General features: G+C 41.8%; 1 protein-coding gene across 2 annotated transcripts in view; it reads right to left on the bottom strand.

The window, feature by feature from the left end:
- Window positions 1-25903, bottom strand: part of LOC135219812 (uncharacterized) — a 270228-nt gene extending 244325 nt beyond the window's left edge. The window contains exons 1-3 of one of the 2 annotated variants that reach the window (XM_064256897.1): window positions 25781-25903; window positions 12980-13213; window positions 3450-3585 (exon numbers count right to left, since the gene is read on the bottom strand). In XM_064256897.1, the coding sequence (XP_064112967.1) occupies window positions 3450-3585; window positions 12980-13211 (368 nt within the window). In that variant the 5' untranslated portion in view covers window positions 13212-13213; window positions 25781-25903. The remainder of the gene's footprint in view (window positions 1-3449; window positions 3586-12979; window positions 13214-25780) is intronic. The other variant, XM_064256896.1, reaches the window with a different exon arrangement.
- Between the last annotated feature and the right edge of the window lie 128 nt (window positions 25904-26031).

Below are 26031 nucleotides of genomic sequence, written 5' to 3'. Positions count from 1 at the left end.
AATGTTAGTAGCTTACCTAGAAGACTGGCTCATTTGGGCAACCAACGATGAGGAATGTCGCAAGGCACAGCCAAAGTAATAGAATTCCTAGAATACCTGGGTTTCCAGATAAACAATGAAAAGTCCCGTCTCATTCCGGTGTCTCGCTTTCAATGGTTGGGAATTTAATGAGACCTAACCACACACAAACTATCTCTCCCGCCAAAAAAGTGCAAAGAGATAGCGAAAGCTACGAGACAATTCCTCAAGAAGAATGGGTTTCTCGTCGTACCCAAGAGAGAATTCTAGGTTCTCTTCAGTTTGCCTCAATAACAGATGTTCTGTTGAAAGCCAGACTGAAGGATATCAATCGGGTCTGGCAGAAAAGAGCCAACAACAAGTTCAGAGACAAAATCTCCTTGATTCCGCCGATATTAAAGAAAAGACTCTGTCCATGAACAGAAGTCCGGAGTCTCTCCAAATCAGTACAGGCAGTCCCCGGGTTACGACGGGGGTTCCGTTCTTGAGACGCGTCGTAAGCCGAAAATCGTCGTAAGCCGGAACGACACTTGGAAATATGTCTTAAACTAATAAAAAGTTATAAAACCTTACTTGTAATCCTTTGGTTGACACTACATTTTTTGTTGTTTCCTGTAGTTTTATGTACAACCATGGAGTTATTTTCATAAAAAAATGTCGGTTCTTGAAGGTAAAAACTATTGTAATCCTCTGGTGACACTACATTCTTGAAGTTTTATGTACAACCTGGAGTGATTTTGCCAAATCTTGAGGGTTACAAGAACAGCTGATTACTATTTACATATCATCATAGACTAATTAAGGTAAATGTATCTTTAAATAGGCTTATATATTAGTATCAAACAAAACATTTCCTGCCATGAGTCAGAGGCCGTTTAATGAAATGAACACTTCTCTGTCCTATCTGTCAGAAAATAAACGTTACGTCAATCCCCGAGACCATTGTTGCCAAAGCGTCTCTCTCTCTCTCCTCTCTCTCTCTCTCTCTCTCTCTCTCTATCTCTCTTCTCTCTCTCTCTCTCTCTGATCAAATTACATTGGAAACTTTACATACGATTGCCCTAATATACGAATGTTTTGAGATACAACAGAAAATTTGCGAAAATATAAGCTTTGATATACAACGAAATATTTGAGATACGATTTTGCGATGAGTGTTAGTTGTATAGGCGACCGATAAATGGCGTTCAGTCTGTTTGTTTGTTGGTGCTGCATGTTAACACGTCGTTGTTTAGTTCGTTGTATTTACGCCTATTTTTCGTGTTATTTTGTCTATTTTATTATTAACCATGGGTCTCAAAGCTAAAGACAAAGCAGGTGATAAGAAAAAAGCCAAGAAAATGATTTCGATGGAAGCAAAACATGAAATTATAGCAAAAGCATGAGAGACCAGTCAGTTCAACGATTTGGCCAAAAACCGCAGAGTATGGTCGAAATCCTTCTACAATATCCACGATCATCAAGCAGAAGGAAGCTATAAAAAACCCAAGACCAATGTTGCCAAAGCGTCTCTCTCTCTCTCTCTCTCTCTCTCTCTCTCTCTCTCTCTCTCTCTCTCTCTCTCTCTCTCTCTCTCTCTCTCTCTGATCAAATTGCGTACTGGATAATATGTCTCTTTGGATACTTCGATTTTGCCAAATATTGAGGGCTACAAGAACAGTTGATTACTATTTACGTATCATATAGGCTAATTAAAGTAAACGTATCTTTAAATAGGCTTATATTATTAGTATCAACAAAACATTTACTGGCATGAGTCAGAGGCCGTTTAACGAAACTAACACTTCTCTGTCCTTAACTCGGAGCGTCGGAAGACGCCTCTCTCTCTCTCTCTCTCTCTCTCTCTCTATCTCTCTCTCTCTCTCTCTCTCTCTCTCTCTCTCTCTCTCTGATCAAATTACTGGATAAATGTCTCTCTTTGGATACTTGGAATCTGCGTTGTAATCTAACCAGAAACTTCGTTTTGTTATTATTACTGGAAACAAGTAATGATTTTTTCATTATTGCGCTTTTGGACTGTTATATGTAAACTAGTAGTATCATTCGCTCGGAAACTAGTTCCGCATATGAGGCGTCACTAAAAAACATTAGAAAAATACAACATAAAAAGTGTCGAAAATCATCATAACCTCAAAATTTTGTTGTAATCTAACCAGAAACTTATTTTATTAATATACTGTGCTAAACTATAAAGGATTTTTATCATAGTATGCGTTTTTTAAAAGCGTCGTTAACTCGGAGCGTCGGAAGCGTCAGCGTCGCAACCTCGGAACAAGCGTCGTAACCCGGACGGATTTTTCCATTGAATATTTAAGAACAAGCGTCGTAACCTCGGAACGTCGTAAGCTGGAACCGTCGTAACCCGGGGACCGCCTGTACCACTACAATTTCCCCCGCCGTCTCTGATAGTCCACACAGACGCCTCTCTGAGCGGTTGGGAGGGCTACTCCCAGTACAAGCAAGGTTCAAGGAATGTGGTCGAAAACATTCCGCCAGTCCACATCAACGTCCCAAGCAATGGCCATTTTTCTGACCTTGAAACGACTAGCTCCATTCAAGAAGATTCATGTAAGACTAGACTCGGACAGCGCAGTGATAGTTCATTGCATATGAGGTCTGAAGAAAAATCCACGAATAGGCAAGTCCATGAATCGTGAGACCACGATTGGCGGGGGTCTACTATAGACTCCACAATATTAAATTTGCAGTAGAATTTAGATTCTAAATCGGCATTGGCATTGGGGCATCAACAAGGGGGTAAGGTAAGGGTTGAGGTGTTAAGACTGAGGAAGGAATAGGAGACATAACAGGTACAGAGACAGGTAGGTCAATACGTACTACTATCCTGACTGGTAGTTGTCTTGTCATGCCTATGGTTACACTTTCTGTTTCTATTCCCTTCTAACTTATTTAAATGAGAAGACAGTACTGACCCCTGCATGAAGTGGAAATTTGTGCATGTCATAATTTTATAAAGTCAATATTGTTATTCAGCCTTTGCTGCAACAGCAAGTTGATGACAAACTAGTGCCAGACATCGTCAATGTTGGGAAAACTAGAAAAATAATTCTAATCATGAGGAAAACTGTCTATTGACAATAATCTAAGTGAAAAGCTACCAAAAATAAAAGGTACTTCACTAATTTGCATTAAAACTGATAACCGACAACAAATTTCAAATCATCAGCTGAAACAAATTGACAGGCCGTTTGCCTAGTTGTTCCTCTCCTCCTCTCATAGTGGGTAGGCTCTTCCTACATCCAGAACAGAGAATCACTACTGCAATTTCAAATTTTACCTGCCGTTAGTTAGAAACCATAGCTATGTAATTACTTAGTAAGTTACATATACAAAAATATTATTTAATGTTAAATTATCATTAACTAACCAATTATTTCATTTTAAGACAAACAGCTTGCTGATATACATACCTAATACATTCCACAAGAGATTCCTCAGTTTTCCCCAACTTCAGCAAAGCCTCTGATTTTACAAAACGAAATGTAGCTGCACATATGTGTGCCATCTTTATATTACTGGAATCTCTATAGTAGTTGGAATATTCACCTACAATAAAGGAAATTGTACAAATGGTTAGTTATATACAATTTACCAACACTGTACTAATGTAAATTTTGTGTAGAAAAGATTACTTTTGTAAAACAATTCTCAGAACCTTAAACTTAAGTTTTTAGGACATAAGACATTTTTCATACAAACTCATCAAAATATCAAATCCAAATCAAGGTAAGTAAGTCCCCCAGAAATCCCCATTCCTAAGTCTTCAAGATAAATGAGCAAGAGAGTTACAAGTGACTGTCTGCACGAACACCTGTGAACCACTGGTAGGTAGTGAAGGGAGAAAGCCAGAGGACACTTCACTATATGAATACATACTGTTACCCTAGACTACCTGCATATTAACCGCAACAGGAGGGAAATGAAACCCTCTTGTTTGGTGATAAAATGCCATATGTGGTGTTGGTGCTAACTGTGTTGTTGGCTTTAATGTTAAGCACCAACACCACTGGCTGCCTCCAAATCAAATCCCGAAAATCTCTGGAGGCCTGAAAGGTTGTCTTTAGATGAAGAATGTATTTTGAACAACTTTTGAATTCTGAAAATGAGAAAGAGGTGATGGGGGAAGCACAGAGGGTAGAGGGACTTGTGATGGAGATACAGGATACAGAAGGGAAGAGAGCATTAAGTAAAATGAAGAATGGTAAAGCACCAGGTCCATCAGTGTTCAAAAATGAAATGATCAAATTACTAGGTACAAAAGGGGAGAAATGGATGCAGGGTTTATTAAAAGCTATATAGGAAGAGCAAGGAATGCCAAGACACTGGGAGGAGAGTAATAGTGTATGGTATATATACAAGCAGATGGGAGATGTCATGAATTATGGTGTCTACAGGGTAATTAAAACTAACAGAGCATGGATTACAAGTTTTAGAGAGGATACTGGATAAGAGATTAAGAGAGATTGTAAAGATCAGGAAACGCAGTATGGATTCATGAGAGAAAAGAGGGACGGTGGATGCATCACCAAAGCAAGACAGCTACAGGAAAAGAGGCTAGAGGGAAACCAGGAGCTCTATGAGGCATTTATTGACCAGGAGAAAGCATACAATAGAATCCAAAGGGAAGTGATGTTTAGGTGTTGAGGAAGAGGAGAGTTCCAGAAAAGTTGGTTAGGCTGGTCGAGATGATATATCAAAGAACGAGCACAAAAGTAATAACAGCAGTTGGGGAAACAGAAAACTTTGAAGTTACTGTTTGATTACACCAGGGGCCAGCATCAAGCCCATTTTTGTTTGTGCTGGTCAAGGATGTGTTAAGTGAAGAGATCAGAAATGAAGAGCTGTGGGAGTTGTTGTACATTGATGATCTGGTGATTACTGCTGAAAATGAGGAAGACCTACAGAGAAAGGGTTGGAGAGTAGCAGGGGTCTTTAGAGCGGGTTGCTTAAAGGTGAATGTGAATAAAACAGAGGTTTTGGTGAGGCAATAGGGAAGATAGAGGCAGAATAGAAATGCAAGAAAGAAGAGGCTTGATTCTAAAATAGGTGGAAAAGTTTAAATGCTTAGGATCTACTTTAAGCCAAGATGAAGGATGTGAGGCGGAAGTTGACATTGGATAAAAGCTGCATGGGAGAGAGGTAGCTTGGAGTAATATATGATAAGAAATGTTAACCAAGCTAAAAGTTAAGATCTATAGCACAGTGATAAAACCAGTGTTAATATATGGATCAGAAACATGGGCTCTAAGAAAAAAAAGAGGACATAAAGCTTGAGAGGGTAGAGTTGAGAATGCTGAGGTGGATTATGAGAATATCGCTACTTGAGAGATTGGAAAAGGACAAAATAAGAAGGGCAGGCTTAGTAAAGATTACAGAGGTAATAGGAGAGTCACAATTGAAGTGGTGTGTGCATGCGTTAAGGATAGATGACAAAGCGGGAGTGAAGAAGGCTTGGAAGGACACTTTTAGAGGAAGAAGAGCAAGAGGGAGACAGAGAATTAGATGGTGAGATAAAACGAAAGATATGGAGAGAAGAGGTTTGGTAGAAGATGATGCATTTGATAGAAGACAGTGGAGAAGGTGCATCAGGCAACCAGCCCTTTAATGTAGGGATAACAGTGGTAAAGAAGAAGAGGTAGTACTTATTGTTTTCGTCACACACCTGAAGACAATGGTCCTACAGGTATGTGCCTATTATTCAGCTGATGCATCCAATAACGCATGTTGCGGAGAAAATATAAAGGTATATTCAAAAGGTTACTGTTGATCGTGCACCAGCCTAATTCCTTCCTCTTCATCCGAGAGAGGAAAAGGATTAACGACTGGAATCAGACCTTTTTCATTCTCTGATGAAGAGAGAAAACGCGAAGCTGTCCTGAAGGGAGGCTTCTATGGTGACAACAGGATACCAATGATAACTAGCTCTTAGCCGAATTGGGTGTTCCCGAAACAAGAACTCAGGAGGGACAGAAGTTCTATGGAAGACAGCCGAGACCCAGAAGAAAGCAGGTACTTCTCCTGAAGGATACCTACTACTGGGTCTTGGCTATGTTGTACAAGTCCAGAGACTCGACAGATGACTCTTTACTAGCAGTATGAGAACATCTATATGCACGTTCTTTTATGTCCTTCCTTCTTACCTACTAGAGAGAAGGTTGAAAGAGAAACAGGTATGTACACTCTCAGGAGAGAAAAGGAGGAGGTCAGCTATTTCACAATCATCCTTTGCAGCCTGAGACTTTTAGGTCTTGCCCACAGAACAAGGCAGATGCCTTGGCATGTTCCTTGACTACCACAGTATCCACCAATCCCTAAGGGAGAGGAAGAACCAAATAAAGGTTCATTCTTAAGTCAAGACGACTTCAGGACTTACAAAACTGGAGATCTGAATTAAGACAATGTCCCTTTTCTTAGCACCAGAATTGCCCACAAATTACTGACTGGTACTGGGTACGGATGAAATCTCATAGTGGACTGTCTGGAGGGAAACCATAGTGGTGTCCTCCAGGCTTGCTGTCTCTTGTTGCGAGAGGGAATACCATTCGCGGCAACAAGAAACCGTGTAACCCCTGAGATTGGTAAAGAAAAATTGCTCCTGTTGCATCAGCAGAGGTGAAGAGAGCTTGATTGAGCATCTCAAAACTCTGAATGAACTCCCTGTCTGGAGAAAAGGAATTCACCTAGTCAAGAACACCCTCACAAGCAAGGAATGTGGCACCCCTACAAAAACTTGTCTCTCTCGAGCAGTGAAGATTATTCACAGGGGGGAAGCTGTGGTCCATTATGAGATCAATGTGCTGACGAATCAGCGCAAAGATCCCTGCTGAATGAAAATCGAGGGTATTTGTATCTAAGGAAAAACCAAGTTTCTGAGGTGTGAAACTCCCATTTCCTCTCCTGGAGGAAGATTTAACAGAACCTAATGAAACTTTCCTTGACTACTCGAGTTTGAAAAGATCGGAGGATCAATATCGAGATACTAACTTTTGTAGCCGAATTCTGAAAAAGAGAAACTCATTGGAATTCTCTCTACCCGCCTTGCACCTCTTGGAACAACTGAGGGGGTCAATAGAACAGGTAAGGAGAGAATGCATTCCTACCTGCCCTGTCAGAAGAACAAGCAGGATGGGTAGATTGTGGGCAATCATCAAATTGTGATGACATGCATCACAGAAAAAGAGGGTGCTTTTGCCACGGCAAAGCACCAACCTGAGGAGAGCAAAAGTTCTCCTGGCCAAGCTCTCAATTCAGCTGAACCGAATGAGCTGAACAGGTCACGTAACGCAGCTATCGTTTTCTTCTAATATGCACTAGTCTCCTTCCAGGCCGAGGCCCTGTGAGACTCCCAAATCTCATAAAAACAATCATTGAGAGCAATCTTCTATCGAATTCCAAGGGGGTGGAGAACTCCAGAAATTCCAAGAAATTCAAGCGCGCTGTGACATTCACGAATCTTGTAAGAATAATCATTGGGAGTGTCTCCTATTGTCTAAGTGCTCAGAATTCAAAAGAATCTGAGAGCACGGTGAGCGCCAGAAATTCCAAGAAATTCAAGCACTCGGCGAGACTCCAGTATCTTGTCAGAACAATCATTGCAAGTGGTCTTCTCTCACCTTCCATGTGTTTGTAATTCCATAGAATCTGAGTGCTAGGCAAGCACCGGAAATTCTAATTAATTCAAGCGCTCGGCAAAACTTCCAAATATTGTATGAACAATCATAGGGAGATCTTGCATTCTAAGTCCTCATGATTCCAAAGAATCGAGGTACTCAGCGAGACTTTCCAAATTTTGTAAGAACGATCATCGGGAGCAGTCTTCTCTCGACTTCCAAAGACATTGACAAGAAACAGGCACAGAACAAGGCTTAGATGCAGGCATCTAAGAACTGGATCAAGAGAGCAACTTCTATAGATCGCACATTCGAGCCTCCCAAAAATTTGAGACCCCACTGAAGAATGAGAATTGGATCTTGCCCATGGGCGGGAAGAGCCACAAAGAGAATCACTGCCTCCTTGGAGAAAGGCACTCCCTTAGAAGTTCTGTAGAACTTTCAAAGGGAACCTCTGCCCCATTTCTCCAGGTGCTTGAATCCTCAGAATCAAGACACCAGGTGGGAACCTGCCAAGCACTGGCGAGCACTCGGTGAGTGGTAGCAGTAGTGCTGGCAGGAAGAGACAAAACACGTAAGTGTTTCATCTTTCCCTTGCCCTTTGCCTGAACTGGGATGGTGAGAGGTCTCTTTGTCAGCAGCTTGGGATGCTTGGAATGCTTAGAAATGAGAGCACTTGGAGCAACTCGAACAAATGGCCAACACAGCACCTGTCTAGAGGTGAAACTCTAGACTGGTGAAGAGAATGCAAACTGAAGCTTGCGCTCCTACTGCTCCCAAAATGTAAATCCCAGGGGCATGCAAATCGATTCCCAAACCCTAAGGTTGGGAAGAGCCAACAAGAGTTCCCACGGCTTCCTCAGGAGGAGGCAGTGAGACAGCCCCTTAGAAATCCTGCAGGAGGATTTCTTGAGGGGGAGGGGGGGCAGCCTTCCTCTTCTTTGGCCGTAAGGGGCAGATCCGGTTTCCTGGAACCTCCTTGAGCCTCAGAAATAGAAGGGAAGGGCAGTGGAGGATGACGTTTCTTCCACAAAATTTCTTCTACAAGATGGTGCTTAGGAATCATCTACAGCAGTGGCAGGAGTCACAGGGCAGCTGGGGGCCAGAGGCACAGAAGAAACTGCTCAGTGACTGGTCACCAGGGCAACAATACCAATCTGACAGAAGGCTCAGCAGGGGAACAGCATATACATAAGCACTGTTGCAGCATAGCAGTGTCACAAGTGAGATATCCAACCATCTACTGCTGTGTCGTACAACTGCTCACTGTCAATCTGAAGAAAAAAGAAAAGAAAATTCATGAAATAAGACTCCTCTCATTCCAAAGGCTACTGGCCCCAATGCGAGAGGAGGCCCCGGAGAATAAGGCACTCAATCTCCAACACACACACACACACCCCTCTCCTCCTTGCCCGACAAGTAAGCGAAGAGGGTAACTGAGATATCTCTCTCAAAGGAAAAAATGCTATAAGGAAAGAATACTGGGAGAGAAAAACTGAGCACGAATGCTCGGAAGTTTTCCTCCCAACAAACTTCGGACAGTGCAAGCTTCAAGAGAAATACCTAAAAAAACAAAATAATAATAATAATAATAAAAATAAAAATAATTTTTTTTGTTTAAATCCAAACAAATATACTGTCCTGCCCTTAGTCAAAGGGTGTGTGGATGTGATAAGGGTGAATGTTACACTGTTGGCCGCCAACCCCGAGATAAACACGCTTGGGGAAGGCAGCCTGCAAGGCTTACACAAATATCAAACACAGTAATATTCAATATATATAAAAACAATAAAAGAAAGGATCCCACCAGGAAAAGAGAGCTTAACAACAGTCGGGCAAGAGCTCATGAAAACATGTACGTATAAGTATAAATATTTTCTGAACAGATATTCTGCTGCTCTCTGTATAAGCGCTGTAATATTGTATGTGTAACTCTCCACCCAGTCACCAGCTGCTCTGCTACGTTAAAATTAATATGGCGTCCTATTGACAAACCGCTAAATGACGATGCTCTATGGATTGCTCTACTGTAATTAACGAATATCTAGCATATACACCCAGACTGACAAAAGTTAACTTTTGTGTGAACACTTGCAGGGCAGCTGAAAGTTTGCAACATGCCAACCTGTCCTGTCTCCAAGGGGTATTCCTCAAAAAGCAAGTGCGCCTTCGTTTGAATGGTCAAGAGGCTGATTGGCATATGCTTTTGTATCTGGTCCTCCCTCCACAAGCCCAGTAATTGCTCCATTTCCTCCAAAGGCCCTGACCTATTCCTTGTTATAAGCATCAAATGAATTGAAGCAAATTCCTTTACAGTGTCCATTATCTGTTTCTTGTCCTTAATGATGGTGGATACTGTAAACTGCAATAGATGCTGTAAACTGCAATAGATGACTGCCTTTCCCGTGGCATGCCTCTTCTTCATCACACCACCAACAGGAGACTCACTTGGGTGTTTGGAAGACATGCTGTTCTGACACAAATCTGCATTTAAAAAGTTTAAAATGGACAGAAATCACATGCTAACACATCTTTACTCTGTAGACAATGAGCATGAGAAAGGGATTGGTCAGGGAGAGGGATTCGCATATCTTAGCCTCTCGGGGCAACGTTTCTTACTGTATTGGTATTATCTGCATAACTTCAAAATTATTGTAACTGGCATCGCTATCGTAACTTGAAACATTGTAACTCAAGGACTAACTGTATGTCGAATGAGCTGGCAAGACATTGCTTACAAAGGAGGTTATTTAGAGGTGATTTCCATCATCTGGGATTTTCTGTGGTCTGGCAGTGGCCTGGCCCCAAGGAAACTAAAGAGGTCAGACTGCATAACTGGTGCAGGCACTGCCTGGCATAGCCTCTGAAAAGGCAGAGCACCACAAACAACTGGCACAGCCTCCGTAGGGGCAGGAGTGCCAGAAATCACTGGCACAGCCTCTGAAGAGGCATGAGTTCCAGAAACTACTAGTGCAGCCCCCAAAGAGGCATGAGTACATGTCACCACTGATCTTCCTTTTATATTACCAAAGGAAATACTTCTTCAGTTATTAGCAATACTCGAAGAGGATACTCCTGGTCTAACATATTGGCTTAACACTTTTTGTACATAGTATTTCCTTTTTCTTGATGTACACATCATAATTTTGTGAAGATGATGGATGATTATCTCCATGCTGTATACATTTTGCTTCTTTAAAACATACACCATGTTCTGCTTCACTACACTTGACACATGTGGAAGGCTTGCCTTGTAGCTTCTAAACAATAAGAACATCTCCTTGGTCTTAGGATATGTTGCTTAATCTTAAGATGTAACCATGCTACTTTTATTACATTAGGTAAGTGGGTAGAACTGACTGTAATTAAATATGGAAGTGGAGCTAAGGCGCCATTGATCATCTTCATTCTTTCCATTCAAATCACACCTATATCTTTTAATTCTTCTACAAGTTTCTTTTTTGAGTACTTCATCAGTTGGAGAGCAAATATCATTCCCTTCTAGTGACTGCTGTATCTAATCACACTATCTCTGTACACATTAAAAATGTCAAAATTAGAATATTCCAGATTAAAGGTTAAATATCACTGATCTTATTTCACATACATTTCTTTCAATTTCCCTTTGCTCTGTGCTGGAGCATAGGATTCCAGTGTAATTACACTAGAAGGTTTCCTAGCCATGTCAAAACACAGATTGTCAGAGGAGGCAGCAGAGGTCGTCATCTGTGCCAATAAGGTATCATCAAAGGGTTCTTTATTGTTACTACTTTTATAAAGATCAAAGAGACAAGAGAAAAATAAATAAACTTGGCAATCTAAAAGATATCATCAGCCTTTCATGGAGTTCATTCTTCCACCAATGGCACTACTAAGAGCAGACTACCAAATGTCAGCCCACGATCCTTCCCCCACAGGGGATGGCACAACATAATTAGGGTGGCCCAAGTGTAAGCCAAACCTGCTTTGAGGGACTGAGAGCATTACAAGAATACAATCATCCCCACCCTAATCATATTATGAGCAAACCGGACAGAATGCCGAGAGTCCTATCCTTAGATCCAGACCACCCTGGAATCCATGGCCCAGGTCTGCAGAATAGTTTCACCATTGAGTTATCAATGTGATATCTCTCTGGTCAAAACATTATCGAGTAGTATAAACCCATCACAGCTATGATACTTTCCTATTTATCAGGTCCAACAAATTTTACCAAAGTACAGAATGCTACAAAAATTTAACCAAATTAATATGTAATGATATGATACACATGACTCTTGGACTCGAACCCAGGAACCAATTCTATGGATTCAAGAGCTACCTCACCACTTTCAAGGCAGCCCCAATTGGAGGGGGCCCTGTTACCAAACTTCGATGACAGAATCAACATTTACTGAATGCATATTTATACCAAAGATAGTTTGTATTCTCCAAGGAACAACTATCATTAATGATAATAATTAAAACTACTGTTATAAAGTAAATAACCACAATCATGACATGATCATGGGGAACTTTAAGCATAATTGTTTCTTATGAGTTAATATCTGAATATTTGAAAGAGAAAACCAGACTGAATTTAAAAATTACATAACACTAAAAACAAAAACAATATTCATAGCTCAGCAAAGTGATCTCATGATAACTGCCACTTTACACAAACTGGAATGAAGTGTGTTAACTTTAAATCAACATCTGACTTAGTACCCTACATACATAAGATATAAGATAGAAATATTACATTAGTATTTCATCAAAACATTATGTCTGTACATACTCATACCAATAAAAAGCTGCAGTACTCAGGCAAACGAGTAATTACAGTGGCTGGTACAGCGGCAAAAGGAACTTACGGCATACATAGCCTGGGAAGGATAATATTTAATAAAATTATTTAAAAGAATTTGGAAATATTATACACAATCCCCATTGGTATAATAAAAAGAAAGGTGGGTGAAATAATAAACCAACAAGAGCAATAAAACAAGAACAAGAAATATGTGAGCCCACACAAAAGGTATTGCCTACTGTATAGGCAAACAGAGAATGACTCAAGGCCATTAGAACCGCTTGATATTCAGGATTAGTACCTGGCAAGTTGGTGTGTCTCCTTTTCTTTAGAGCATGCCTAAAACAGCAGCTGACACCAGGATTATGCAATAGTAAATACATAGGTTTTAAATCAATTACAGTAAGTGCTTTTATCATAAAATGCAAAACTATAGTTATTTTTTGCTACGGTGCTCCCAGAAAGAAGAAACTTCAAAAGATCACAAAATGCAAATATCTATACTCAACTACATAAAAAAACAACTGGATTGAATGCTTACCATTTTTGCCTAATTGATCAAGAGTTGTGACAATCACTTCATAATTTCCTTTTTGGAAACTTGCTAGTGACTGCAGGACAACAATATTATCATAATCTGGCAGGTCTGGTAAGTCATCCTCCACACAAAATAATGTCCGATGGTTAGTAGCTGGAACAACTGGTGTATCTTGTAAATTTTGCAAAAGCACAGCAATACTATTACAGGACTCTTCGTACATCTGGAAAAACATAGCTGCTTTTTAAAAGTAAATGATATTTTTCCTAACTATACAAACCTGAAGTCCTTTACATTAAGAATTACTTTCAGTGAAGGCTGGAAAAAGGCCGCTAGACTTTTGAACAAGGTAGTTTGGGTGGTGGGAGTCCTGCCCACCCGGATGTACACATTCCACTTTGCTTTTAAGAGTAAAGAAGGGAATCATGCCTCTGATGAATTCATTGGAGTATAGGGACTGCGTCATCATTCATCAGACTTCCGAACTTTTTTCCAAATGAAGAGAAAAAGGAGCCTCATAGGAAAAATAAGCTGGAATGATTCTGTCAATAAGGTAAAGAGAAATAGTGGATTTGTTATTGCCTGGGATCCACCCATCCTTACCTTGTAAGAGGATAGAGTGATTGCTTCTATAATCTACAAGATAAATAGAATGGGTACTTGTTGTGACACTTACCTACATCGGAGCCAGTTCCAGCACGTAACAGCTGAATTGCCTCTCTGCCTGAAGGAAGAAGAGAAAGATCAAGTGACGGAGAAGAGAGCCTGTCACCCATCGTACATTCTCACATCCACAACCCCACATCTAAAGCGAGATGCAACCTTGTCTTGTTGAAGGAGCCGAATAAGCTACCCAACTTGTTGAGCAGCCAACACAGGTCCCAAGAAAAAAGTGTCCATGGACTTGTGGGCAATGACCTGAAGTTAGGAGGGGAGGGTGGTCTGGCTAGACCACGCCCCTACCTTCAGAACCTGATGACTGACAGATTCTTCCAGAGTGCGAGGGTTGGACCCATGCCCAACTTCCTGAGCTCTAAGCCGAGGAGTACTGGAGTTGTCAGTGCCAGCAGCAGAGCACGCCCTTCTAATCGTCTCAAGAAGCCAGAAAGAAATTGTGTTCTTATATGTTTCTTTCTTGGACGAGCCAGCATTAACAAACAGTCATCGGCACTCAGGCTGGAGGTGTCGAGTCCTCTTCAGATAAAACCCCAGCACTCTAACAGGACAAAGTAGCATATTGTCAGCATTATTGTCTACAAAGTCCTCAAGGGAGGGGATCGTAAAGGACTCAAACCTAGTGTCAGGGACCACTGGGTTTTGAGTCTTTCCTACAGAATCTAGGACAAAATTGAGTAAAACAGATCTCCATCCCCTCGAGTGTTTAATATCAAAGGAGAGTTCCAGGACAAGCAGGAAATGGTCTTGAGGGTCAGATACCTGTCTGACGACTCTCACAAAGGCTTGTACGGTGTAAGTCAGGCTCCTCAGAACGAGAGTGACATCCCAAGCATGGGGCCCAAGATCCCTGGGTGGGCAAAACCTTTTGAAGCTTCTCATCATAAGTGAAATCTCCAGAGAGGAGATATCTACTCCTTTCAGCTGAAGCACTAAACTGAGAGCAGCTCGATAGCCCTTCACTGCTGAAATGGAGAGAAGATTCTCTTAAGCGAAGGAAGACGAGGAAGTTCGTGACGTGCTGAAGAGTAGCTCCAACTGGAGAGATACCCTGTCTACGACGCCAACCACAGAAGACGGCCCACTTTCCCTGGTACAGTGGTACCTCGACATACGAAAGGCTCAACTTACGAAAAACTCGAGATACGAAAGCAAATACGAAAAATTTTACAGCTCTACATACGAAAAGTTTTCAAGATACAAAAGGTTGTTGCTGTAAAGTCCCGAGATTCGCCCGGACCACCGAGAACAATTTTGAAACTCCCGTGCCGGCAACTGAGTAAACTCGCCACCATCCTCCCGCTCTTCCATTGGTTCCTGATGCTAGTCACCCCATAAGATCCTGCTCTCCTATTGGTCAGCATCTACCCCTTGTGCTTTAAGTATTCTATTGGTAAAAGGATGCTGTAAATTGAAAACCTTATTCATGCAATACATTTAATAAAAAAAAACATTAGGTAAAGATAGAATAAAGAATAGAAATGAATGGTTATTATACTGTTGGTAGTTTCAGTGGTTGAAGAGAGATAATGAAAATTTATGGCTTACTGTGTACTAGGAATAGTGATTGCTTGGCGATCGTTCGATACTCGTAAGTGCTGGATGTAAACAGAAGTTTGGAAGCTTTTTTTTGTTTTTGTTTGTTTTTTATAGTTAATGGTTACTATTTGAAATGAGTACAAGCAATACATTTAATAGAAAAATTGTGAATTGGATATCATAAAATATAAAATAAATCAGACTGCTATCATACGTATTTTTTAGAATTCTTCTGTTTTAATATTACGTTACGTATATGTTTCATTATAGCTGTCAGTAACTTGGTATCTCCATTAGGTAAAAGATAAAATAAAGAAATAGAATGGTTATTATACTGTTTGATAGTTTCATTAGTTGAAGAGAGATACTAATGAAAATTTATGGCTTACTGTGTCCTAGGAAAGGTGATTGCTTGGCGTTCGTTCGGTACTCGTAAGAGCTGAATGTAAACAATCGATTGGAGGTTTTTTTTTATTTGTTTGTGTATTATAGTTAATGATTAATTAATAATTATTTGAAATGAGTACATACTGATTATTTATACATTTTTTGGGATATTCTAAGCTTTTAGCTTCTTAGGTTTAGATGTCAGAATCATAGACTAGGCTACAGTAGCAACGCTAACATAGGCTAGGCTTATTGCTAAGGGACATATGCAAAGTCCTAATATATGCAGTAAAAAAAATTGGGTGTTGGAACATTACATGCAGTTGAATATACTCAAGTATGTACAGTATTTTGCCTTTTTGGGAGTCATATTTCTTCCATCGGATCGGCATCGTAACCCTAGAAACATGTGTGTAGGCCTGGAAATATAATTTATTGGCATGTTTTTGGAGGGCTTGGAACAGATTAGCCATTTTACATGTAAAATGTGGTCCAAGATACGAAAACCTCATGATACGAAGGGCGCCTCGGAACGGATTAATTTCGTATCTCGAGGTACTACTGTATATTGCTGCAGAGGACTGTCTGAAGTATCCAAACATCTCTGTTGCCGCGTGGTATAAAAAGCGTCTCGCTCGCAAGAAATGGTGGATAACCTCCAGCCACTAAAAGCCAGGGACTGCACTGCCTGGTGGTCCCATTCTTCGTGTGGCTGACACAGCAGGTTGTGCTACGGGGGAAGCTCTCTCTGGGCCTGAGAGAGCAGAGATAGCTGGTCGGGATACCAAACAACTTGCAGCCAGTTGGGAACCACCAGAATCATCCTGAGTTTCAAGGTGGCAGCACCCTGCTGATCACCTTGCGAATCAGATAAAATGGAGGGAAGGCATAGATATTGAGGTTGTCTCACAGGTGCTGAAATGCATTTCTCTGTAGCTGCACATGGGTCCAGCACAGCAGAACAGATAACCTGAAGTTTTCTGTTGTGTCACATGGTGAACAGATCTATGACTGGATGCCCCCATAGATCGAACAACCACTCTATGATGTCTGGGTGAAGTGAACACTTGATCCCTATTACCTCATTCTGGTGGCTGAGCTTGTCTACCACTACATTCCTCTTGCCTGGAATATACCTGAGTAACAGCTCTACCGAGTGAGCCACTGCCCACTTGTGCACCTACACTGTCAGCTGGTGGAGCAGATGGGATACAAGTCCCCCTTGCTTATTGACATATACCACTGCCGTGGGGTTGTCGCTCATTAACACCACAGAGTGCCCCATCATTCTGTCCTGAAACTCTTGGAGAGCCAGGAAGGCTGCCTTGAGTTCCAGGATGTTGATGTGGAGGTGTCAGTCGTGTCAGTTCCACACCCCTGAAATCAGCAACTCCTCCATGTGTGTGGCCCATCCCTCGGTCCAAGCATTCGAATACATATGCACATCGGGAGGGGGAGTATGCAGGGTTACTCCTATTACAAGGTTCCTGTCATCCAGCCACCAGTCTAAAGCCTTCCTCACTTCCTCCAATAGAGGAATGAGAAAGGATTGAGAACCTTGTAATTGGGACCAGTTCTCCTTCATTCCCCACTGCAGAGAACAAAGGGGAAGCCACCCATGAAGGACTGGCTTCTACAAGGATGACAAGTGACCATTCATGACTTGCCATTGCCATGCTGGTTGTTCCCATTAAGACAGGAACAACTGCACTACCTTCCTAAACTTGCTGATACGAGAGTCAGAGGAAAAAGACTCTTGCTGCTATTGTATCTATCAGCATGCCCAGGTACTTTATCCACTTCTTGGGAATGAGATCAGACTTCTTGAAATTTGCCAAAATTCCAAAGATGCAGCAAAACTCAATTAGTCAGTCCTCGTTCTGGAGCAACTGCGAGTGCAAACTCGCCAGGACTGGCCAATTGTCAAGATACCTCAACAGACGTATCCCTTGTGAATAGGCCCAAGCTAAAACCAGCGTGAACACTTGCATGAACACCTGAGAAGCAGTCAGAGCCCAAAACAGAGTGCCCTGAGCTGGTACATAGTCTCTCCAAGGATAAAGCGAAAGTACTTGTAGGAGGACTGATGGATTGGTACTATTTGGAAATAAGCATCCTTTAGATCCACGGTAAGCATGATGTCATTCTCCCTGATGGAGATCCATTGTGAATAGAGTCTGGGGAATGAATCGGTTCAAGGGAGATAAGTCTAAGACCGTTCTCCATCCCCCCCTCCCCCCAACAGCTTTCTCCACATGAAAGAGGCAGCAGTAAAGTCCTGAGACTGGTCTGACAAGACTTTGATGGCACCCTTCTTCAGCATGGCTTGCACTTCTTCCTTGCATGCAATGTCCTTCAGAGAACCAGGAACGTAAGTCAAGAGATGGACCAGGTCGATGGTGAGGGGAGGCCAAAATTCGAAGGGGAGTAGGTACCCTTCCCGAAGGACATCTATTACACAGGTCTTGACACCATGTCGCGTCTAAGTTACCCAACTGCTTGACAGGCACTCCCTCACCAGAGGGCTGAAAGGGTCTCAACTGGGAAGTGGAAAAAGAAAGCTTGGTTTTTGCATGAGTGCCCTTCAAAGACTAAATCTTCCTAGGGCAATGAAGAATTAGTCTGACCAAAAGGTCGGGCCACGGTGACTCGTGAAGGCCCGGAGGTCTTGGTCACTAGTGAACAAGGCAGTTGTTATCTGCATTCGCCAACTCTCTAAGAGAGAGGAGGAACCCAGCAACAGTCCATTCCGTAATGTTATTGTCGACTCAGGTCCTACAGACCTAGTTAAGCGAGTCATGACAGCATCCCACCTCTTAATGACTAGGTTAGCCCACAGGTTCAATGTCAGGTGGGCCAGGTAGAAGATTGCCCTACCTCCAGACTGGCATAGTCTCCTGAAAGCGGAATCCTCCCCAGGAACGATAGACCCTGAAGAGACAGCCACCTTGGACATCTGGAAGGACCAAAGGTCCAACCAGCACTGTCTGAAGTGCTGCCACAGCGGTAGCCTCCAGGCTTAATGCTTCTTGCTGAGAAAGGGTGATGACCTCTGCAGTAAACTGCTACAGCGAGAGACCCAGGCCTAGATGAGCCAGGTCTGGGTCAACCTGTTTAGTTGGCAATGACCTCTCCTAGGGCTGGTAGTAGTCTTCTGGCATGGTAGAGGAAGAGGAAACAACCTGTTAGATCGGAAAGAATTCTCCCATCCAGAGACATGATCATTCACTTGATCAAGGACTCCATCTGCAAATGAGGACCACAGCAATCTCACTGAAGCCCTGGGTTCTCTTTTGGACCCTAAAAGGACTTGAGTTGAGGACAGTCCACAGAAGAGGCAATTGTCCCTTCCCCTAGATCACTGGGCTGACAAATCAGCGCTATGATCTCAGAAAACGTCCTCTATATCTCAGGGGTGTCTGCATCACTAGGCTAGGGACTCTCAAGTCCTTCTAAGGGTATGGTCCTCCCGATCTACTCACCCAGAAGAGAGAGCCTCACCAGACCCTTGGGGTCATTCTTGCACCACTCTAGCACGTCCTGGTCAATCCAAGAACTGAGCCAGGAGTGTATACCTAAGAGGTAGGACTCCAACAGGAATCCTCATCAGAATCCCTCGTGTCCGACTCACACCTCCCAGTGAAGCCCCAGGAGGTTAGGGGAACAAGTGAGGATGACCAGGCACTCTCACCTATCCTGTATGGGAGAGGCAAGCCATAAGCAGTCTCCAACCCGCGAAGGTGACTGCAATACGGGTCTAGGAGAACACCTTCGCCTCATCAAAGCATTGTCCTGAGAAGGGGATAGCGGTTCTCACAAGCCAGACTGGGTACTCAGTTCAGCATTGCTGAGCTGAGCCCTCAACTCGACCAGGCCAACCCTATAGCTTGAATGCGATGGGGGGCTGGAAGGAGTTGAGTGAGTGACAAGCTGGTGAGAACATACACCCTCCTAGCAATGTATCCCAGACTTTTTTGGGATTGGAGCCTCTGGCGGAGGAGTCTGAATAGGGGACCTCTTCTTTGCAACTCCAGGTGATCGGTTGGACACAGAAGCACCAGACCGGGCACCTGGCCAAGTACTAATCGAGGTACCAGCAGGGAGAGCAGAGGCACTGGCTTCTCTTGCCCTGTGCCCTCACTGGTAGGAAGACAAGACCCTCTGTCACCAGATCTGGATGTTTGAATCTTGATAGACACACAAACATTCAAGGTATCTTGGTCACACTCCTTTGGCTCCTGATTCACTAGACCTAGGACAAGCTTGCGAACGTTCCTCCACCCGCAGGTGGGGAAGAGCCGACAAGAGAACCCTCTGCCTCCCCTGTGGAGGGAGGCACTCTTAGAAGTCTCAGGGTGAGACTTCTTGGGGGGCAGAGAAACAACCTTCTTTCTCCTTGGTCATGAGACCTTGGGAGAAAGAGGGGAGAAGGCAGCAGACAACAATGACGACGAAGAAGATGATGACTTAGAGGCCTTCTTCTTCGTAACCTTCTTCAGAATGATGGTCAGGTCCTTCATCCAGTCAGGAGCAGCAGGCAATACAAGAGCAACAGGTCTGGATAACAAAGGAGGAGGAGCAGGAGCAGAGGTGACTGCCCCAGGTGACAGGTGCAGCGGCAACAACAGGAACAGCCGGTGCCTCCACTACCACAGGATTGGCAGCAGTAATAGAGGCAATACAGCAACAGCAGGCACAGAAGATATTCATTTGGAGTAATATTGTGGAATTTTCCACTTTTTGTAAAATTTATTGGACCTGACAAATAGGAAAAGATATCATAACTGAAAATAGGTTTATATCTGAAGCTAAATACAGTGGAACCTCGGTTTTCGTACGTAATCCATTCTGGAAACTTCCATGAAAACCAAAACGTACGAAAACCAAAACAATTCCCATAAGGAATAATGTAAATAGAATTAATGTGTTCCAGGCCCCCAAAATATTAACAAAAAAATAAATTTTACAGGGAATAAACACAGTTTTAAACAAAGAAAAGAATGAGAAATAAATATAAATGAATAATGAACATTTAACATTACTCTTACCTTTATGGAAGGCTCTTGTTAGCGTATGGAAGACGGAGAAGATGGGAGAGGGAGGAGGAGAGGATACTGTTTGGAAGGGGAATCCCCCTCCAGAAGAACTTTGGGTATCATGAATGCTTCTGGGGTTACTTCTCCACATCTTTTAGTGGCACTGTCTGATGTTACTTCATTTTTTTTATTGGCACTATGACCAGCCTGAGTCACTGGACCCCTGCCAAATAAAAGAAACTCTCTTTAAAATTTGCCTGAAATGGTACAGTGTTGTCATTAAACATGTTAGCGACAAGCATTGCGTCTTTGTTTGGGTGATGTTCTCAACAAAATTTTGCACATCACTCCACTTTGCAAAGCATGTCTTTGATTACTGAAGAAGGCACTGTATCCCCACTCTCTTCCTCCTCTGCTGTCTGTTGCTGTTATTGCTGAAGGTCTTGTAATTGCTGAAGGTCTTGTAGCTCCTCAGTGGCTAGCTCGGAACTGTGGCCATCCACTAGCTCTCCCATGCCCTCACCACTCACATCCAAGTCCATGGACTTCCCCAGAGACACGATATATTCCACAATAGGCATAGGGTTGTCGGGGTCAGCCTTGAATCCCTCAAAATCCTTCTTGAGGTAACACTCTGGCCGTCACTCCCTGCCAAGCCTTGGCTATAAGGCTTATGCAATTAAAAATGTTGAAGTGATCCTTCCAGAACTCTCTTAGGGTCAGTTCAGTGTCTGAGGTCACTTCACAGTGCTTTAGTGTCCAGTTTCTTGAAGTTCGAGATGATTTGCTGGTCTATGGGCAGGATGAGAGGAGTGGTATTGAGGGCAAGAACTTCACAGTGATGAATTTAAATTCATCCAACAACTGGTCTTCCAAGCCAGGAGGATGTGCAGGAGCACTGGGCCATTACCAGGAGGCACTTGAGGGCAACTGATTTTCTTGCAAACATTTTTTTCATACTCGGGCCAAACACTTCACTGACCCACTCAAAAAAAATTTGCCTTGTGACCCATGTCTTTTTATTGGCCTTCCACATTACAGGCAATTTATTCATGATGACACTGTTCGTTTTAAACACTTGGGGAGTTTCAGAGTGATACACCAGTAGGGGTTTCACTTTGAAATCCCCACTAGAGTTCCCACAAAACAAAAGAGTTAGCCTGTCTTTTATAGGCTTGTGCCCTGGCAATGAATTTTCCTCCAGCGTGATGTAGGTCCGTCTTGGGCATTTTTTTCCAGAACAGGCCTGTCTCATCACAATTGAAGACCTGTTGTGGGAGAAAGAAATCCTTCAGCCTCAAGATACTCCTTGAATTCACAATGAATTCTTTGGCGGCATGTTTACGACACTATGGATGCCTGTACGTTTTCTAAATTCTTCAAACCAGCCTCTGCTGGCCTTAAAATCACTAAGAGAATCACTTGTTAATGGCATTTTCTTACTCAAGTCACTATGCAGCAACCTCACTTTCTTGCAAATGATTGCTTCAGACACACTATCCCCCACTAACTGTTTTTTCGTGATCCACACAACACAGCTTTTCAACATCTTCCACTAGTTGCGATCTCTGCTCCGATAGCGATGTGACCCCTTTTGCAACATCAGCTGCCTTCATTTCATCTTTCATTGCCAGGATAGAGCTGATTGCGGACACAGACTTGCCGTATATCCTGGCAAGACCAGCAACACATGTCCCACTTTCATACTTCGATAAAAGTTCTTTCTTGAATTCAATTGTATTCCTGACCTTTTTTATTGAAAGGGTAGCACTTCCTGCTTTCTTGGGCCCCATGATGACACTTTTCAATGAATTTATGGCAAAATTATTGCACCAAACACACGGAACACGTGCGGTGATGCGGGGAACACGTGCGGAGATGCTTGTTTGATGAGAATAGGTCACGGGAGAAAACGGGATGTTTTGTTTGGGAGTTTCATACTGGGCCCGGTCACGTGCTGGGCCCCAGATGGAGTCTTTTCAAGTGTACGAAAACTGAGGAACTGTACAATAACAGACAAGTCTTTGGACAAAAAAAGTCTATGAAACCGAAATGTACGATATAGGAGGGTACAAAAAAACGATTGGTTCCACTGTAGTGAGAACGTGGTGGGACCATCAACTGCCCGATAATGTTCGGACCTGAGAGTTTTTCAGGTGGAAAACTATCCTGCAGGACTGGATCACGGATTCCAGTGATCTGTTTCTAGGTATAGGACTCTCAGATTCTATCCGGTTTGCCCATAATGTTATTAGGGTTGGGATGATTGTAATCTTGTACTACTCTCAGTCTTATAAAGCGAGTTTGGCTTACACTGGGCCGCACTCTAATCATGTTGTGTCATCCCCTTGGATAGGGTAGGGACGTGGACATTTGGGAGTCAGTTTCTCACTTGTGCTACTGTGGAAGGATAAACTCTATGAAAGGCTGATGATATCTTTTAATGGTTTTCAGGTGTATTTTTTTTTCCTCTCTTATCAAAGCTTTATGTCCAGCAGTTTGTAAGGATTTGAGTGCCCCTGGGCCCTGTGATGGTGCTCCTATGACACAGATGATGACCTCTGCACCCAACATAGATTCAAAATTCTCCAAATGTTGAGACTCACAAAAATAAAACTGATTAAAAGCAGTAATAATGAGTCTGATCTCCCTGCTGACTTCCCTCCCCTGGCCCCTCTAGCTATGCTTCATTGATGATGACTTCAATCACAGACACAGACTTCTCTGAGAAATCTTCATCCAAAGTTAAATCCTAAACTCAGCCAGGTTGTGTGAAAAATTTGAGAATGATCTACATCAAAGACTTAACAGTCAGTTGTGATTATGAAATGATCTCGACAGCTTTGAAATCATTTGGGACTGTTGCAGAAATCAGGATGAGCTTTATTAGTGAATTTAAATGGGAAGCTTAGGTTACCTTTAGTAGCCATAAATAGGCTCTAAAGGCTAGTAGTATGATAAGTACCATATAAATCGGAGAAGCTACGAGGAACCTCAACAGACAGTCCCCAAAGACTTGGAAGTTTATTTGGCATCTAAATGGGCTCCAGATAAACCAGAGAGACAGCAGATTGCAGAAGTAAGAACTCCTAAACCTCCTATGTGGCTGGTAGCCTCAGCCAAGGAGAAAAATTATACTATGTGCTACAAATTTTGCAGGTTTCTTCAGAAAAGTGGGAGAATAAAGAGTCGGTGACATTTGTTTCTCTTTTTGGGAAGAATGCCGTTCTTATTCATTCCAAGTCCAAAACCCAAGCATATATACACAAGGCTATCACAAATCTTGGGTATGTATATTAGAAAATATCAAACACAGTATATTCAATACATACATAAAGTAAGAAAAGATCCCACTGGGAAAAACGAGTTTAATGACAGTCAGGCAAGAGCTCACGAAAACACGTCTGCATCGCATGACGGCTGAATGCAAACTGGGAATGTTTTACGTCTCTGCATTCCTGCCTACCGGATGGCAGTTAATGCCTAACCACCTATTTCAAGAGTTTAACAGCTGTTTTCCAGCTTCGTCAAAGTAATTTCTAATGTAAAAGACCAATGGGTTTGTATATCGTAGAGGAACAAATAAGTATACTTTTCTGATCAACAACTACAAGTTAAGTTGATGAATTAAAACAAACCTGACATTGGATAATGATGCAGACTTCTTTTCTCGGGGCAATTCATGAACTAGATCTCAGGCAAAAGTATTCTGAATGTAAGTTTATTCTTAAAACAAACACACCTATAGACAGGGGTACTGGCGCTATACTAATCTCAGACAGTTTTCTTTGACAAAAAAAGCAGCAAATTAATAGTAAATACTTTTACCATGAATACCCATAAAAAAGACCCTCAAGCTGCAAAGATGATTCCTAAACTAAAACCAAACACATTTACAGTATATTAGGATATTTGTAATCAACACCAAAGTCAAGGTTGTAAAGCTTGCGACTATGCCTTACTGCTAGTGTTAAAATAATAGAATCTCCAAAAACTCATACAGCACTGAAAGGCACAAGTACAAGATAGAAATGACAGACTACCAAAAATGAAACTAGTCTGTTATTATGGAGTACAAATAAATTATAAAATCAAGGTAAAAAGTAAATTATGCACATATATCCTAAACATAAAATTACATTACAAAGATAAATAAGCTGATGCTGATTAGGTGTGAAAACACTAAAGCATAGCATAGTTTCAAGTTAGCAAAAACCATATGAAAATACAAATTTTCTAAGACAATTTGTATTTTTCATAGCTACAAACCTGAGGTCTTAACAATAAGATAATTTCTAGTGCCTAGCTGGATCCAGTTAAATCACAGATGAAAGCAAGGAATCTTGTGAGATCTGGCTACGCATGCGTATATCAGGTGAAGAGTGGTCAAGGACAATACATATACGCCACCGTGTCAGTCTTTTCTTAACCGCCTGGCCGAGAGTTGTGGTTGACCTCTCTCGCCTACCCGGTTATTATGATTATTATGATAAACAGCTTGCCATTGGTTCCTTTGCTAGCACTTCTAGTACTTAAGTCTAAATGAACAACCTGCCATAACAGAATACTGTAAACGGAAACCCTAACACAACACTAGTTTATCTTTCTAACTGACCAAAGTTACTATACTTTACATACTTATTGCAAGTAAATGTTGTTAGTAAGCTTCTGTAAACAAGTGTTGCTTCTTGGTTACTCAAAGAAACATAACTAGTCCTTTTGCTTATTTCTTCAAAGACACAGCTTGAAACTACAAGATGGTATACAAATGCTAAATAAAAACAAAATTTTATAAATATGAGTCACAAAATTAAAAACAGAATGGGAACATCTGCAGTGTACTGTGAACAAAAGAAAGATTGCACAAAGAATGATTCTGACTGCTACTTGAAACCCAAGTGACTCCATTGGTTATGTGCAGTACCAGCTGCCTTTCATTCTCATTCTTTCTTGACACATGAAATGAAGTAAACAGGACTAGTTATAATAAGTAATAAGGGCTAATCACCATACATATACATAAGTGTCTGGTGCAACAAATCTAAATTACAAGTATTACCGTATGTTCAGTAAGGTAAGTTTATTCTTGAGATGTTAGATACTATTTTGAAACAAGTACATTACTTTAAATAACCTCCTACACCCCAACAATAAGGGGAATAATTACCTTCAAACAGAAACACCTGGCACCAAGTATAAAATGTGCTATTGATAATAAATTATCAGGAGGTGGATTATGTAGACGAAGTATAGCCGACTGCAGATTCATGCTTTGATATGGCTGCCAATCCTGTCCCAATCTGAAACAAATAAATTTTTCTTAAACAAAGTAAAATTAACTTTTAAGAATTTGAACTATCATTTATTTTTTGGCATGAAATGTCTACTCAAACTTTCCCATAAGAAAACAAGAATAGC

Source organism: Macrobrachium nipponense, chromosome 1, assembly GCF_015104395.2.
Source record: "Macrobrachium nipponense isolate FS-2020 chromosome 1, ASM1510439v2, whole genome shotgun sequence".
Taxonomy (NCBI): domain Eukaryota; kingdom Metazoa; phylum Arthropoda; class Malacostraca; order Decapoda; family Palaemonidae; genus Macrobrachium; species Macrobrachium nipponense.
This window is presented reverse-complemented; position numbering and strand designations above follow the sequence as displayed.